Source organism: Haematobia irritans, chromosome 3 (assembly GCF_050003625.1).
Source record: "Haematobia irritans isolate KBUSLIRL chromosome 3, ASM5000362v1, whole genome shotgun sequence".
Taxonomy (NCBI): domain Eukaryota; kingdom Metazoa; phylum Arthropoda; class Insecta; order Diptera; family Muscidae; genus Haematobia; species Haematobia irritans.
This window is the reverse complement of record NC_134399.1, coordinates 222,197,992-222,216,862: the sequence shown is the minus strand read 5'-3', so window position 1 is coordinate 222,216,862 and position 18,871 is coordinate 222,197,992. Positions and strand designations below refer to the sequence as shown.

General features: G+C 29.4%; 2 protein-coding genes across 2 annotated transcripts in view; one reads left to right on the top strand and one right to left on the bottom strand.

Moving 5' to 3' along the window:
- hiw (MYC binding protein highwire) overlaps positions 1 to 18,871 on the top strand; it is a 153,735-nt gene that overhangs the window by 69,786 nt on the left and 65,078 nt on the right. The window lies entirely within an intron of this gene.
- The window catches only part of be (ben), a 55,528-nt gene continuing 36,934 nt past the window's right edge, over positions 278 to 18,871 (bottom strand). Inside the window, exons 2-7 of the mRNA XM_075303122.1 lie at positions 9,239 to 9,515; positions 9,028 to 9,170; positions 8,725 to 8,910; positions 6,691 to 6,794; positions 5,453 to 6,615; positions 278 to 1,323 (exon numbers count right to left, since the gene is read on the bottom strand). Coding sequence (XP_075159237.1) covers positions 755 to 1,323; positions 5,453 to 6,615; positions 6,691 to 6,794; positions 8,725 to 8,910; positions 9,028 to 9,170; positions 9,239 to 9,515 — 2,442 coding nt within the window. The 3' untranslated portion in view covers positions 278 to 754. The remainder of the gene's footprint in view (positions 1,324 to 5,452; positions 6,616 to 6,690; positions 6,795 to 8,724; positions 8,911 to 9,027; positions 9,171 to 9,238; positions 9,516 to 18,871) is intronic.

The following is an 18,871-nucleotide window of genomic DNA, read 5'->3' as shown; positions in this document are numbered from 1 at the left end:
ATTGGTTTGTTAAAAAAAAAAATAAAATTAAACAAAAAAAAAAAAAATATATTCCGACGATTTGTTTTATGAAAATCAAATTCTAGTGTCACTTCAATCAAACAGAATATTTATTTTAAAAAATATTTTTCCGGTAAAAAAATCTATATTTTCAAAACAAAAACTCTGCAAAATTAAAAATAAATATAGACTTAATTTTTCATAAAAATTAAATCTAACTCAATACATATTTCTTAATGAAAATACAGATTTTTTTAAATAATCTTTCCTGGTAATTTTTCATGACCAAAAATTAGAATAAATATTTTTTGAAAATTGATTAAACAAAACTTTTGAAAACCAAAATTAAAATGAAAAAATATTCCGACGATTTGTTTTATGAAAATCAAACTTTTCAATCAAAGATAAATATCAAAAAGAAAATTTATTAAAAAAATATTTATTCGTTTAAGAAATCTATAAAAAACAAAATTTTTTCCTACCCTATTTCTACTCGTATTCTATTGCACATAAGAGGATAATTTATACTTTACCGGGAACCCTTTTTTTAACGAGAACAAAATAATACATTTTGCAGATTTTTTTGCAAATTATCTCTCCTTTTTGTAAAATTTTCTTCGAAATTCAAAGACCATATGCCTTTGTAAACATACAAATAACCGATGACTGGAATAACATTAACCTATGACTGGCCCATCGTAGGAATAAATCTAATCTAAAAAAGCCCAATGGCATTTCCAATGTCGTGGTCATTTTAAGAGTCTGCATATTGGATAACATCATCCATTTGCACTGTTTCATTACTACCGCCCGAATGATTTGATCCCGAATCTGTGGGTAATGCTGTAGCACCACGCATATCCAATTCGATATCTTCATTTGGACCTCTGGCGGCGGCAACAATACCAGATGCTACGACTCCTGTGGTGGATGGATTTTTGATTAATTGTTTATGTCTAATATCGGGAGCAGTATATGTGGGTGGTGCTACCAAATGCATATTTCGAGGTTTTGCTATGGGATTGAAATTACTTTTGCCCTGTAAATCTTGAGCCATGCGTCGTACATTCGAAAGCGTGGATACGGAGGATGAGGACATTGGGGGATTTGGTGATGTTATACGGGTCCCTGTATTTGTGGCTGAATTATTGGGATATTGTGTATGATGTTGTGACAAAACGTCTGGCAGTTGTCGTTGTTGCGTTTGTTGCTGTTGATGGCTATATTGTGTTCTCATGGGCGTGGCATATTGTATGGGTCTATAAGGACTTTGATATGTGGTTCGAGGTCTGGCTACAGCATAGGGTGTGGTAAGATTCGTTTCTGTAATAGATGATGGCAGGTATGAAATTAGTATAGTCAAAGTTATTGCATTATTATTATTATTTTTTATTTTTGGGGTTTATTGAGGTATTAGTAGTTTTGAAGGGGAGTTATAGCAGAAATGATGTGAATTGTTTGTGTTCTATAGAAAAGTAAATTGGTACAGATATGAAATTGCAAAGAAGTATATACTAAAATTTACTGGATTTTTGTTTTTAATCCTTAATCATACATAATACAAACAAATTGTTTTAGCAAAGTCCCTTAGCTAGAAATTTAAATAATCAGAATTAAATTTCAAACATTTTTATAATGGATTTCACAGATTATTACTATTTTGTCAGATGATGTCTTAACAAATAAGTCACCATCATGTCACATATATTTTTGAACAATTTTCCATTTTTTACCACTACTTTTAGGCATTATAGTGGTCACATGTAATGCCCAAAAGTATGTAAAAAAATTTCTAGTGTAGATATGAAAAAATTGCTATATTTTGTGACCCTTTTTTTAAATGAGTGTGCCTTGTAGGAACGGCAACAATTGTTACCAACCAAAATTATTGGTAAATTTACTAAAGAGATTTTTTGGTAAATTTTTATAAAAGTTTTATACTTTTTATAAACAAATTGGAAAAAAGTAACACTGTTTCCGTTAAAGTTTTTTTTAGGATTAGATACAGTGAAATCTCTCAAAATTAGACACTGTGAAGAGCGGACAGCTCTAAGAAGTAAAATAAAATTTTCGGCATATTCCAAGAATCTGAAAATTTCGCGAGAAATAAAAAACAAACATCAAAAAGAAAAAATAGAAATTTTACAAAGAAGCAGGCGGATCTACCACGGTTGTCATTCGAGCTAAAAATAATCTACCAAAATTTGGAGAAAATTTTACCAAAAAAACTACCAAACAAAAAAATCTTAGTTTGTCAAAACTTTATTTCTATAGAACATTTTGTTAGCATTTCTTTTCTATGAAAAATGTTGTCAAAACTTTATTTCTACAGAAAATTTTGTCAAAATATTATTTTTATAGATAATTTTGTCAAAATTTTATTTTTATATAAAATTCTGTCAAAATTTTGTCTCTATGGAAAATGTTGTCAAGATTTTATTTCTATTGAAAATTTTGTCAAAATTGTATTTCTATAGAAAATTTTGCCAAAACTTTATTTCTATAGATAATTTTGCCAAAATTTTATTTCTATAACATTTTTGTCGAGGTTTTATTTCTGTAGAAAATTTTGTCAAAATTTTATTTCTATAGATAATTTTGTCAAAATGTTATTTCTACAAAAATTTTGTCAAAGTTTCATTTTTATAGATAATTTTTTCAAAATTTTATTTCTATACAAATTATTTCAAAATTTTATTTCTATTAAAAATTTTGTCAAAATTTTATTTCTATTAAAAATTTTGTCAAAATTTTATTCGTATAAAAATTTTATTTCTATAGAAAATTTTGTCCCAATTTTATTTCCATAAAAATTTTGTCAAGATTTTTTCGATAGAAAATTTTGTCAACATTGCATTTCTATAGAAAATTTTGTCAAAATATTATTTCGTTTGAAATTTTTTTCAAAATATTATTTCTATAAAAATTTTGTCAAAATTGTATTTCTACAGAAAATGCTGCCAAAATTTTAGTTCTATAGAAAATTTTGTCAAGATTTTTTCGATAGAAAATTTTGTGAAAATTTTATTTCTATAGAAAATTTTGTCAAAATATTATTTCGATTGAAATTTTTTTCAAAATATTATCTCTATAGAAAATTTTGTCAAAAGTTTATTTCTACAGAAAATTTTGACGAAATTTTATTTTTATAGAAAATTTTGTCAAAATTGTATTTCTTAGAAAATTTTGTCAAAATATTATTTCGATTGAATTTTTTTTTCAAAATATTATTTCTATAGAAAATTTTGGGAGCCACCGTGGTGCAATGGTTAGCATGGCCCGCCTTGCATACACAAGGTCGTGGGTTCGATTCCTGCTTCGACCGAACACCAAAAAAATTTTCAGCGGTGGATTATCCCACCTCAGTAATGCTGGTGACATTTCTGAGGGTTTCAAAGCTTCTCTAAGTGGTTTCACTGCAATGTGGAACGCCGTTCGGACTCGGCTATAAAAAGGAGCTTAACATGGAATCGGGCAGCACTCAGTGATAAGAGAGAAGTTCACCAATGTGGTATCACAATGGACTGAATGGTCTAAGTGAGCCTGGTACATCGGGCTGCCACCTAACCTAACCTAACCTATAGAAAATTTTGTCAACATTTTATTTCTATAAAAGGTTTGATAATTTTGTCAAAATTGTATTTCTACAGAAAATGCTGCCAAAATTTTATTTCTATAGAAAATTTTGTCAAAATTTTATTTCGATATGTTTATTTTATTCGATCTTTCTTTTATTAATTATTTTTAACATCCTCTCTTTATATTCTTCCTTCTCCATGGCCACTGTAACGTTTCCTTTGTCTGCGTTTAGTATGTAAATATTCTTGTTGGCATTTAAATTTTTTTTATTGATTAATTATTATTTAGAAAACTTTGTCAATATTTTATTTCTATAAAGATTTTGTCAAGATTTTATTTCTATGGAAAATTTTGTCAAAATTTTATTTCTATAAAAAATTTTGTCAAAATTTTAATTCTATAAAAATGTCAAAATTTTATTTCTATAAAGATTTTCACCAAATTTTTTTTATAGAAAAATTTGTCAAAGTTTTATTTCTATGGAAAATTTTTTTTTTAAACTTTTATTTCTATGGAAAATCTTGTCAAAATTTTATTTCTATAGATAATATTGCCAAAATGTTATTTCTTGAAAAATTTTATCAAAGTTTCATTTTTATAGATAATTTTTTCAAAATTTTATTTCTATACAAATTATTTAAAAATTTTATTTCTATTAAAAGTTTTGTCAAAATTTTATTCCCATAAAAGTTTTTATTTATAATAATTTTGTCAAAATTTTATTTCTATTAAAGAATTTTGTCAAAATTTTATTTCTATTAAAGAATTTTGTCAAAATTTTATTTCTATAGAAAATTTTGTCAAAATTTTATTTCTATAGAAAATTTTGTCAAAATTTTATTTCTATATAAAATTTTGGCAAAATTTTATTTCTATAGAAAATTTTGGCAAAATTTTATTTCTATAGAAAATTTTGTCAAAATTGTATTTTTATAGAAAATTTTGTCAAAATGTTCTATAGAGAATTTGTGAAGTGGCCCGTAGTTGGAGAGGAATATTTTGCAAAATCTCCCAAAACATTAAAAAATCTACCATTTTTGGTTGAATTCTACTAACGGTGGCAACCGTGGTATGTACTCCTAAAGTAGATGTTTGTTGACATGACATTTGACATTTTTTGTGGAACTGGTTTTCTTCTTCCAATATGTGGTGTCAATAAATCTATCGGCGCCTAAAAGTATGCAGATGTTTTACAATTGATTTTAAGAAATAGGACAGCTTCCCCTAAATTAGAGGGGAGCTTCGGTTAGTGGCCGTTGAAGGCCATGAGAAATTAATTTAGAAATCCCCTAAAGAAATTAATTTAGAAATCCCCTAAAGTAGAGGGGAGCTTCGGTTAGTGGCCGTTGAAGGCCATGCAAAATTTATTTAGAAATCCATAAAATGCTGATTATTCTCCTTAGAAGATCACGTTAATCGCCGTCGCCTATTTGATTATAGAAACTTGCACTTTTAGATTCCTTCTATCTATCTGTAGTATTTTTATCATGCAATAATTTCAAGAATATTAACAATTTTTTTCTAGATTTAAAATGAATGAATTTTATACTTTGAAAAACTAGTCAATAGTCTTTTGAAAAAGTGGAACTACACAATTTTCTACTTTACTACAAAATTAAAACAAAGAGTTATATGGTTCATGGTTTCGAGTGAATATTGTTTTCAAGCTGATTGTATGGAAAAACAACTATACTTTCCACCAAAAACAGAGATGGCTCATAAAAACTTACTTGGGATTTTTTTGTTTCAGGTTCTTATTACCATGAACCAGTATTGTGTGGGTGTTTTTAGGTCTAGGGGGTCTTTTTGTGTGGTGCATCTTCCTAATACTGTGTACCATAATTCCCTCTAAGATTTATCATAGTTGTATTACCTCTTTCGTTAATGGGTTCCGTATAGACATCCATTGATTCCAAATGACCATCGGCTGGTGATGCGTATTCATTGGGCAGCAAGGGTTGTTGGGCACAACTAGGTTCGGCATATATATGCTCGGGCCCGGGAACATTCCCACCCGCCGAATCACCTGGTATACTAGAAAATGTTGTCGATGTATAGAAATCATCATTCATTCCTGGCTCCGAATAGATTGGAGTTTGATCAGCCGGTGGGGCTGTTGGTAGTGGTGATTGCAAATGTTCTGTGAGCACTCGATTAAGGGCCAAAATATCAGCATCGGGACTTTTAACCTTATTCAGCAGATTAACTATTTGACTAGTGGTTTTGACACATTTCTCTTCGGGTAAATCGGCAATATACATGATCTGTATACGTTCATTGACTTTTTTATAAATTTCTGGATATTTCTTTTGTATCAATTGGAGGGACTGACTGATCACTACACGTTCATCTGATGAAAATTCATGGACATGGCTACGTCCATGGGATCCATCATTAGTAGCTTGCTTCCGCGATCTCTTACACAGATGACATATTAGCAAGATTAACAAAACCAAAATGATTATCATAATCAAAGAGCCTCCAATCATTATGATGAGTTGGGGAATATCACGATTCTTGGCTGCCAATTCTTCGGCAGTGAAGAAACGTCCCTCAATTTTTTTCAAATTTTTATTATTTTTGCAATCCAATATGGTCTTGGTATCATCACAGACCTCATTGAAATATTTGAGAAAATTTAAAATGGTGGCATTGAAGCAATTTCCCAATTTGTCATCTATGGTACAATAGATTTCCGATCGAAGATCATGATCCGATAGTCGTTCCAGCCATTGGAAATCACAGCGGCAAGCCTTATTGACAGATATCTCGCGTACTTTACAATAAGGATTGGTGAAATTTAAACTTCCATCCTGGGGACTGGTCAATGAGTTGCCCTCAAAAGCACAGCTATCACCATTTTTGCTACTCTCCAAAAGCATATGACCAAAGACACCAAATTGATTGCCCGTCACTGTGACACGACTCCAGTCTTTGACGTGTAGCCATTTGCTACCCAGGTGTTTGACATTATTGCCCGATATGTTGACATAAATGGAAGTCACGTAAATTGCATTCTCGGAAATGGTATCGATTCTGGTCAAACAAAAAAAGACAAGGTGTGAATTTAATACGACTACTAATAATTCAATTATTGGTTTAAAAACTTACTTGTTGTTGGTAATTTTCAATTCTTTAATGCCACTACCATAAATTGCATCACTTTCGATAAGGCCTATGGTGGCACCTGTTATGGAGACATATTCACTATAGAGCTGAAATGGCATTGATTGTTTGAAATAATTATTAATAATAATTAATTGTTTATGGAGTCGTAATGAATGCTAATACTGAAGCATTTAAATTGAATAAACAAATTCGGTATTAATATTTGATTCAAGGTTCATTAGATTACCTTTGAAAAAAATCTAGGGGCCTGAAACTTAATCTAGAAAGAACCGATTCTATACGTTGTAAGCACGTTTACCACAGTCGGTAGAAATCTTTGCAAAACATTTTTCTTCACGAAAGACATATTTCAATTTTCTATAGAAATTAAATTTGGACAAAATTTTTTATAGAAATGAAATTTTGACAAAAATGTTTATTGAAATGTAATTTTGGCAAAAATTTTTATTGAAATAACATTTTGACAAAATGTCCTATAGAAATAAAATTTTGACAAAATTCTTTTACAGAAATAAACATTTGGACAAAATTTCTAATAGGAATGAAATTTTGACAAAATTTCCTATAGAAATGAAATTTGTACAAAATTTCCTATAGAAATGAAATTTGGACAAAATATCCTATAGTAATGAAATTTGGACAAAAATTCCTATAGAAATGAATTTTTTTACGAAATTTCCTATAGAAATGAAATTTTGACAAAATTTCCTATAGAAATGAAATTTGTACAAAATTTCCAATCATTTTGACAAAATTTCCTATAGAAATGAAATTTTGACAAAATTTCCTGTAGAAATGAAATTTGGACAAAATTTCCTATAGAAATGAAATTTTGACAAAATTTTCTATAGAAATGAAATTTTGACAAAATTTCCTATAGAAATGAAATTCTGACAAAATTTCCTATAGAAATGAAATTTTGACAAAATTTCCTATAGAAATGAAATTTTGTCAAAATTTCCTATAGAAATGAAATTTTGTCGAAATTTTCTAAAGAAATAAAATTTTGACAACATTTTTTACAGAAATACAAATATGGAAAAAAAATCCTATGAAATTTTGACAAAATTTCCTATCAGAAAAAAAATTGGACAACATTTCCTATAAAAATAAAATTTTGAAAAAATGTCCTATATAAATGAAATTTGGACAAAATATCCTATAGAAATGAAATTTGGACAAAATTTCCTATAGAAATTAATTTTAATAATTTTTGTTTAGTTCGGCTCGAGGTCATGGTAATAAAAACAGATTTGGTTTTGAGTTTAGAGTTTATTTAAATGTGTCCAATATTTTGACAAAATTTCCTATAGAAATGAAATTTTGACAAAATTTCCCATAGAAATGAAATTTTGACACAATTTTCTAAATAAACAAAATTTTGACAAAATTTTTTACAGAAATAAAACTTTTGACAAAATTTCCTATAGAAATAAAATTTTGACGAAATTTCCTATAGAAATGACATTTTGACAATATTTCCTATAGAAATGAAATTTGGACAAAATTTCCTATAGTAGTAAAATTTGGACAAAATTGAAGCAATTTCTTAATTTGTCATCTATGGTACAATAGATTTCCGATCGAAGACCATGATCCGATAAAAAAATTACAATTGGACACATTTACCATACAATAGAGAATCACTTTCTAGCGCAGCACAGACAATAACAATTAACTAAAACTGAATTGAAGGCAATGGAATCAGTTTTTCCAGAAGGAAATAAAATTTTACGATTTCCTATTTTTGTGTAAAGCAAAGCAACATTTCTTATATTGTGTTTGACAGACTCAGAAAAATTCACAGTTTTCTGAGTATTTCGTTTAAAAAATAAAATTAATATAAAACCCCTCAAAGTATGCTAATAAATTTTGTGAGAAAAGTAAGGATTTGGTTCTAAGCGATCTAAAATTGTTCAATTCCATTTCTACATTTAATATCAACATGATCCATGACCATACTATTATTATAATTTTAGTGTTACATATCGAAGCTTATGTTTTTATTAATCTTACCTTCTCTGTAATTGCTCTCGATTTAATGGCATCTATGCGACATGATTCGAATATTATTGAATGTATATTATTGACATCAAATGCTCCCGGATTTATAGTACCTATGGTACACTTTACAAATTTTATTTCTCGTATAGAGGCATCGAAACGATAGATATTATCGATGTTTGAGGATTCGATATGAAGCTGGAAAGAAAAAAGGGACCATAGTATATATAAGAAGTTAAACATATATTGATTATATTTTATAAAAAAAAAAAATATTTTTATTAAATTTTTCTCTCTGTCTATTGTTTCACTCACCTTTGCCTGAGCCGAACTAAAGGCCTTCTCAGATATTCTCAAATCCTTAATGCCCACAAAAGATCCACGTATTTGTGTGTTCTCAAAAGAATTTTCGAATAATAAAACATCATTACTGTTTGTGACATTCACCTTGCAACTCTCTGTGTATAAAACAAAAATTAAATTTATTACATAAATATATAAAAAATATTTCATGCTAAATTCTCACCTGAAGCTTTTTGTTTAAAAGCTCTCTGCAAAATGATTATGGCAAATACATTGGTAAATACAATTTCTGGAAATGGTCCATTATTTCCACGAAATGCATCAGTACCAATTTCAACTTTTTCATATTCACTCATTTCACCTTCGATGATGAAGCGATTTATGGTGTCATTGTGAAAGAAACCCTCCTGTAGGCGAAAGAATGTCTTTGGACCAAGTTTTACAATAAGACTTTTGGCCAACTCGGGCATTTTGAAGGTTTTATCAAAAATAGGACTTAACTGGAATGAGATGAAGGGGGAAATATAAAATTAATTAAGTAAAATATAGAAATGTAATTGAAAAAATAATAATATAATATAAAATAAAAAATATAATATAAAATTAAATGACTACCCGTAAAGCAAACATTTTTTTCTATTTCTCCAAATTTATGTTTCTATTTATGGTCATGCCATTGCAATTGATTTCTACAATTATTTTTTATAGGAAAAACATTCGAGATTCATGTGAAAAAAAATCTAGACTAATATTTATTTTATATTTGAAGTAATTAATCAATCAATGTCAATTATGCAAAAAACAAAATCTAAATATTTCTCAAATAATTTATATGCCGGAAAATCGTAAACACGCAACATTTTTTTTCATGAAAATAGATATACCGCTGGCGTTGACCGCAGTAAAGTTCATTGAGAGGAATTTTAGAGGTTAAGATGTACAGAAAGGCAAAAGTGGGTGGAAAATTATTACAAATTAAAATGATGGAAAAAAAACATTTGTAGCAAAGTTTAAAATCCAAGTATGTAAATCAAAGCAATGTGTTAAAATTTATGATTTAATTTAATGCTAAAAAATCATTAGGATGTTGTTTTGTTTTCATATTATGAGCATTGTAAAATTGATATACTTCTTGTGTTTCTTTCGAAATTTCTTATTTGAGGAAATAATGGCCATATGTCATTTAATAACAAGTATATACAGCAGTAAATTCGGCCGGGCCGAATTTTAAATACCCACCACCATGAACTAAATATGATAGTTTACTTTGAAAAGTCTTCGTCGTAGTGGGTTACTTGATAATATATAGAATTGTAAGGGTTTGATGACAAATCTTCTCCCAAGGCAGTCAGCTCCCGAAGGCAAACTTTAAAGATTCTACCTATGAAGACCAGATAAGATTCTAGATTTATGAGAACCAATTTTGTTTGAGTTTTAGAGAAATTATAAACATATCGTGTATATGATTAAATTACGCCTTGATTTAAAATCTTAAATCTGCAGATTTTCCCGTCATTATTTAAATAAATACGATGAGTAAAATCTGGAAATTTTACTTTCAGTTTGAAGCAATTTTCATGATCAGTGCGCCTGCTATTTTAGAGAATTTTAGAGTTGAATAAACGAAAATACTTTATAAGAAAAGGAAATTTCGTTTGTCTAAAATTTCATTATAGATTACTAATTTCCAGCAAATCGGATAAAAACTACGGATTCTAGAAGCCCAAGAAATAAAGCCGGGAGATCGGTGTATATGGGGGCTATACCAAAACATAGACCGATAGGTACCATTTGCTACTCATATATTTGTGATCTTAAAATACCTCCAGAATTTCAAACAAATTGGCTAGAAAACATAGTCTCTAGACGCCCAAGAAGATCAGTCTATATGGGGGTTATACCAAAAAATGGACCGATATACCTCAATTTCGGTACACTTATTTGTGGTCTAAAAATACCTCTACATTTCGAATTTCAGGCAAATCGGGTAATAAATACAGTTTATAGAAGCTCAAGAATTTCAGGCAAAGCGGGTGGTAAATATAGTTTCTAGAAGCCCAAGAAGCAAAATCGGGAGATCGGTCTATATGGGGGCTATTTTCGGCACACCTTTTTATGGTCCCAAACGAACTCTAGATTTTCAATTTCAGGAAAATCGGATAGAAAATATAGTTTCTAGAAGCCCAAGAAGCGATATCGGGAGATCAGTCTCTATGGGGCCTATATCAAAACATAGACCGATGAGCACCATTTTCGGCACACCTTTTTATGGTCCTCAAATGCCTCTAGATTTCTAATTTCAGGCAAATCGTATTGTAAATATAGTTTCTAGAAGCCCTAGAAGCAAAATCGGGATATCAGTCTATATGGGGGCTATACCAAAACATGGACCGATTGGCACCATTTTCGGCACACCTTTTTATGGTCCTCAAATACCTCTATATTTCCAATGTCAGGCAAATTGGATAAAAACTACGGTTTTTAGGGCCCAAGACTCCAAATCGGGAGGTTGGTTTATATGGGGGCTATATCAAAATATGGACCGATACGGACCATTTTCGACTCACCACTTTATGGTCCCAAAATACCTCTAGGTTTTCAATTTCATACAAATCGGATAGAAAATACTGTTTCTAGACGCGCAAGAAGCAAAATCGGGAGCTCGGTCTATATGGGGACTATACCAAAACATGGACCGATACGGACCATTTTCGACACACCTCTTTATAGTCCCACAATACCTCTAGATTTCCAATTTCAGGCAAATCGGATGGTAAATATAGTTTCTAAACGCCCAAGAAGCAAAATCGGGAGATCGGTCTATATGGGGGCTATATCAAAACATGGACCGATACGGACCATTTTCGACACACCTCTTTTTGGTCCCAAAATACCTCTGGATTTCCAATTTCAGGCAAATCTGATAAAAACTACGGTTTTTATAGGCCCAAGACCCCAAATCGGGAGGTCGGTTTATATGGGGACTACATCAAAACTTGGACCGATATAGCCCATCTTCGAACTTGACCTGCCTGCAAACAAAAAACTAATCTGTGCCAAATTTGGGGACGTTAGCGCCATTATTGAAGGCTGTAGCGTGATTACAACAGACAGACAGACAGACGGACAGACGGACATGCTTATATCGTCTTAGAATTTCTCCCTGATCAAGAATATATATACTTTATATAGTCGGAAATCGATATTTCGATATGTTACAAACGGAATGACAAACTTATTATACCCCCGTCACCATTTTATGGTGGTGGGTATAAAAATTGGCGAAATATTTAAATATTTTTTTTGGTTTCATATAAAAAAAAACAACACGCCATATAGTGTAGGTCCTCATGTGTTTTCCATGTTTCGCATATGTTGCGCACTATAATATAGTAATATTCTTGGAATATATTATTTATTTTTATTTGTGTTTTTATATATTTTGTATGAATTTGAATGGTGGCCAAATATCCATTTTCAGACAACCCACAATATGTTGACTATGTTGTAAACATCCTTAAATATGTAAAACATTTAGTAATGACAAGAGAATAACAAATTTTAATAAACATGGTTTTCTAATGTTTTCATTAAAAGTCGGAACTGAAGAACTGAAGGCAAAACTATTCCAACTCTTTTTATAATATGTAGTTAGTGTAAATGTTTTTTATTTATTTTGTCAATAGATGTCGTTAAAGTCGCTTATCTCCAGTGTTGACAACCACACTTAGGTTAAGTTGGAGCTTACTTAGACTAAATATTCAGTCCATTGTGATTAACCACACTTGTTTCGTATCATATGGAATCGAAAAGGTGAAATTTTACGCTTCATTTAAACAAAAAAAGGAGAAAAGTTTATTTACATTTTTTTTTAGATTATTGACCTTTCTTTTCTGCTTAAACCTGTGTATGAAAATCGTTGAAGCCTTTATGTCTATTAAAATAAAAAACATTGCTAGGGTGTGTTTAAATGTTGACGTTCAAAAAGTCGTTAGTGAACTAACAAAACCTCTATTCAATATTAAGTATCAATAAATGCCTACATATATTGTTTTTTGTAACACTGACAAACAAACGCAGTTTAAATCTAATTTATTGACAAAAACCCCCAAAAATACACAATAGAACTGTTAACCACACTGTTTTCCTTGGGATAGTGGTGGCATGGTTAAACTAATTTGAAATCGATAACAATTTATCCGCTTTGTATTTGTTTGAAAGAAAACAAAAGTGTTTTTATTGATAAACGTAAGAGAGTTTTTTTGTTTGTTAATTTATAAAATACTCCCACGCTTATCATGAATGGAGAAAATGGAATTACAATGAAATTGTTTCAATTCCCGCCTATAACTACGATGGGTTACTGTCAATTGTTTATCAGTTCAAAATTAAAGGCTTTATATGTCTATATAAACCGATTTGAATAGCCTTTGTGCATGATGTTTAACTGGAGTAAATGTCAATGACAGTAAGAAAAAATAATTGTGCGTTTTCATGTGATTTGTAACGCAATACAAAATCGTAAGGATGTAAGTGAAAATTTTTAAATGTAGATAAGAATAAAAAATTTTTAGACATATGACTTGAAATTTAAACTTTGTGGTATGTTTACGATATATTCAACAAAATTTCCAAAGGGAAACAATACAATTAGAGGTTTGGCCATTTGTAGGAATTTACATTTTAAATTAAAACATCTTTTAACGTTCACAACTATATATTTTAGTTGATATAATCGGGGACATATACTTTAAATGTATTCCATTTCTTAAGTTCGGGGACATGTTCTACTTCCGGACCATATATATTTTATTTGACAAGTTCGGGGACATAACTACGGGGACATATTCTGGTTGATATGTTCGGGGACATATACTTTAAGTTTGGGGACATGTTCTACTTCGGAACCATATACATTTTATTTGAAAAGTTCGGGGACATAAGTACGGGAACATATTCTGGTTGATATGTTCGGGGACATATACTTTAAACTTAAAACTACGGGGGTTTTAAAGGCCATATGTTGGGGGACATATACTTTGAATGTATTCCAGTTCTTAAGTTTGGGGCCATGTTCTACTTCGGAACCATATACATTTTATTTGACAAGTTCGGGGACATAATTACGGGAACATATTCTTGTTGATATGTTCGGGGACATATACTTTAAACTTAAAACTATGGAAGTTTTTAAAGGCCATATGTTCGGGAATACATTCCAGTTCTTAAGTTCAGGGACTTGTTATACTTCGGGACCATATACATTCTATTTGACATGTTCGGGGACATGTTCTACTTCAGGAGCATATACATTTCAGTTGACACTTTCTGTCTATTTTTGTAAAATCTTATTGTTACAAAATATTTCTTCAAGAAGCTTTAAATGAAACAAATGAAGTTTTCAACTAAATACATAAGCCCATAATAAAAAATTTGGGGGGTAATGGCACGATTACAAAAGCAATAAAAACAAATAAATCGAACAACTCGACACATTTCGATTAGAGTTGCGAACAGACACAGGACAAACATTTTATTTTGTATTTTACTGTACGATGACAAATTTCAAAATTAATTTTCGATACAAAATAAACTTTTTCTATATAAAAAAATTTCGGGGAATTTTTATAATTGTTGAGCCATTCATATGAATAATCATGCAAAATTTAAATATTTTCATGTTCGGGGTCATATTTTTAGTTATAAGTTTGGGGACATATTCTATTTAATAAGTTCGGGGACATACATATTGAACATTAAATTGTGGAATAATCAATAGAAATAAAAAAATATATTGCCTCTTAAAGCAAGATTGCATTTTGTTTCTAATTCTATTTATGAAAAATTATTGGTTTGCTTTTTGTTATTATCATACACGTATGCTATTTATGTAATGATCAAAAAAATAAAAATCAACTTATTAAAATAGTATTTTGATATTTTTTTTTATTAGATTCTATAAAGGTCAGAGATTAAAAAAATCTATCAAAATATAATTGTTAAGAATTTTGCTTCACATTTACAATTCTCCTAATATATTTCAGCAAATCTTTTGCAATATTTAATAAGTTCGGGAACATACACATTGAACATTATATTACAGAATAAAAAACTAAAAATTCTGATAAATGCAATTTTGTATTGTTTTTTTTTTAAATCTATGTATGAAAAATTATTGGCAATTTATGTAATAAAAAAATAAAACTTAAAAAATCAAATTATTAAAATAGTATTTTGATAAACTAATAATTTTTTGCTATAATCTCCAAAGGCCAGATACTACAAAACCTATCAAATTATAATTGTAAATAATTTTGATTGAAATTTTAAAATTTACAAATGTGTTGCTAAAAATCCATTGCGATAGAAATCTAGCCAGTAAATGCCACTAATTTCCTTACAAAATTTATTTTGTTTTTTATAAGTTTACAATTTAATCTTCTTCTATAACATGTTTAAAAATTAATTTGACTTTAATAATCAATAAAATACAAAAACAAAAATTGCGTGGGGGAAGATTTGCTCTGCTTTGGGTCCCCTCCTACCCAATTATAAACCAATTAAGTGAATTTTGCGTTCAAACTCACGACAGTGACAATAACGCCAACGATTGACTCTGACCCCATATGACATTTTTGTAATTTTCTCATTTAAACTAAGACTTTTTTCGGATTGCTGTCTAGTATTGGTGCAAAATAAAATACTTAAGACATTGGAGAAAAAAAAATACACAAAAAAATAAAACTAATTGAATGTTGTCAGTGAATGGAGCCACATATGTCAGGAAATAAAATAATTTGGGGATTATTTTCCCATTTTTGTTCAGACACTTAGAGGTGATGTATATTGGCGTTGGTGGCATTCAACAGCCACCACCATGCAGTAATAAAACCTAATCACACACTAACTCCCTCTCCCTCTCATTCTCGCTATCTGTCTATCTATCATCCTTGCATGTGCATTTAAGCCCAAGACCATTTGAGCTGTCAAAACTTGATGCATGAAGTCACTTTGAACTTTTCATTTTTTCACGCCATAAGGAAATTCAAAAGGAAAACTCCCCCTGACAAACACAACAAAGATCATTCATTTATACATATCGATCCACTTAGTAAAGAATAATAAGGAATGTTTTTAGAAATTATGTTGAACCGGAAATTCAAATTTCAGCCCAGTAAAGATTTCCAATAAGAATTTCACCCTGAATTTTGAATTAAGAATCCTAAAGAGAAATATTTTTTTTATTCCTTCTCCGAGCATCTTTGGCTTGTCAAAGATTTTGAAAGATTGGAAATGGGTCTCTATCTCTCTTTCACAATGATCATTAGTGTTTCCATAATGATGATGATGATGCTAATCATGATCATTTTATCATTTGGGATAATCATTGTATCTTGATTTGTTTGTTTGTTGCTGCATTCCGTTGTTCCATTCCGGCGGACTAAGATTTCCTTGTCTTCGATGGAGCTTTATTTTTGTGGAAAAATGCACGTTCCACACATCACACATTCACATAATTAAGTATAAATTATAGTTTCACTTTTGCCTACAAATTGAAAGTGGTGTTTACTATAATAGCATACATTAGAGAGTCATTATTATTAAAGTACCAAAAGGGGAAAATCGATAGTAGGGAATTTTCTATAGATTTTTTTTCAAAATTTTGTTTTTATAGAAGATTTTGTCAAAATTTTATTTCTATAGAAACTTTGTTTAAAATTTTATTTCTATAGAAAATTTTGTTTAAATTTTATTATTTTATTTCTATGGACAATTTTGTCAAAATTTTATTTCCATTCTTTTTGTTTTGTTATTGTTGGTTTTGTTCTTTAAGCATTGTTGTTGTTTTTTATTGCAGCTTAAAACCAAAGATAATAAAAGAGGAAGATAGGAGACTGGCTTGCGTCATACCAAATGTTGCATTTACCAGATTAGTTTAATGCATGTTTGTAATCTTTTAGTTGTTTTTCGTTTTTATTTTTTAAATGAAAAATGTAATTTTCTTAATGAAACAATGTTAAATTTTAGGCAACAACAAAAAAATTACATTTTCCCCTTTATGGAAATTTATTTCGTACTCTTAATTTCTTTTTATTTGCATTTTAATGCTATGTCAATACTTGTCGTATGCGCGTTTGGTTCGAGTATTAAACTAATGTGGTAAATGGTTTTATGTGCTCAGTAACCAATCTCCCATCTTCCTCTTTTATTATCGTTGCTTAAAACCAAATATTGACTAAACTACAAGTGTAGCTTAACCAACAGAGGAAAAGTATGGTTGTCAAATTTATTTGGACAAAGCCCTATAGACTGCAAGATGGTTGGATGTACAGCTGTTTCGGCATGGCTTTAAGCTGAGATCAAAAACAACAATAACGATTGAAGAGAAGCCAACAATAACAAACAAAACGAATGAAGATAGAGGAAGCACGCTCAAAAACAAACCCAGCCAAATACATTCAAATCGATGATTTGAGTTTGGCAAAGGAAAAGAGATATGCTGGCAAATTTTGTTTAGGCAGTAGCCGACTATCAAACCCTTTTTCGGGAGGTTCAAGTGTAGTTCACTTTGGGTTGAGTGAATTACCCGAATTTATTCTGATAATTGGTTGATAGTTTTGCTGCAAGTAGAGGATGCTGATGAGGAATGTGGTAATTCCGAAACAGCTGTACATCCAACCATCTTGCAGTCTATAGGGCTTTGCCCAAATAAATTTGACAAGCATACTTTTCCTCTGTTGGTTAAGCTACACTTGTAGTTTAGTCAATGCATGGCTTTAAGCTGAGATCAAAAACAACAATAAAATTTTATTTCTATAGAAAATAATGTCAAAATTTTATTTCAATAGAAAATTTTGTCAAAATTTTACTTCTATAGAAAATTTTGTCAAAATTTTATTTCTATAGAAAATTTTGTCAAAATTTTATTTCTATAGAAAATTTTGTCAAAATTTTATTTCTATAGAAAATTTTGTCAAAATAATTAGAAAATTGTATTTCTATAGAAAATTGTATTTCTATAGAAAATTTTATTTCTTTATAAAATTTTATTTCTATAGAAAATTTTGTCAAAATTTTATTTCTATAGAAAATTTAGTCAAAATTTTATTTCTATAGAAAATTTTGTCAAAATTTTATTTCTATAGACTATTTTGTCAAAATTTTATTTCTATAGAAAATTTTGTCAACATTTTATTATTATAGAAAATTTTGTCAACATTTTATTTCCATAGAAAATTTTGTCATCATTTTATTTCTATAGAAAATTTTGTCAAAATTTTACTTCTATAGAAACGTTTGTCCAAGGTTTATTTCTATTATTTTTTGTTAATTTTATTTCTAAAAAATATTTTTTTATTTATGACTTTTTTTATTTATGCTTATATTGTGGGAAGGCCGAGAAAGGATCCGCTACAATTTTGGTAATTATTATTATTTTTTTTTTTATTATTTTCTCTGATAATTTCTCATGATTTTTTTTTTGTAGTCCACTAAAATGTGTCTGGGTTGCCATTATTTTTATGTCTGGGATAAATGTCTCTCACAAATAAGCATTTGTGAGAATTTGGGGAATAAAATAGAAGCAAAACCTCATTAGAATGCAAATGAATACAAAGAGTTAAGAACGCATAATACATTTTTAATTATGCTGCTGCTGCTGTGGCTTCAAGTGTAAAGCTATTGTGTATAACACCTTTTTAATAGGTTAACTAACTAACTCGGACACAGGTGGGAATTGGGTTAAAACCTGTTTAGAAATTTTGAAAAATAATTCAAACTTTTGTCAAAATTGTTAATTAGCAATCGTAGTTTTTTGTGTGACTAGATATGAAATATTTAGAATGGTTTGTTTGAT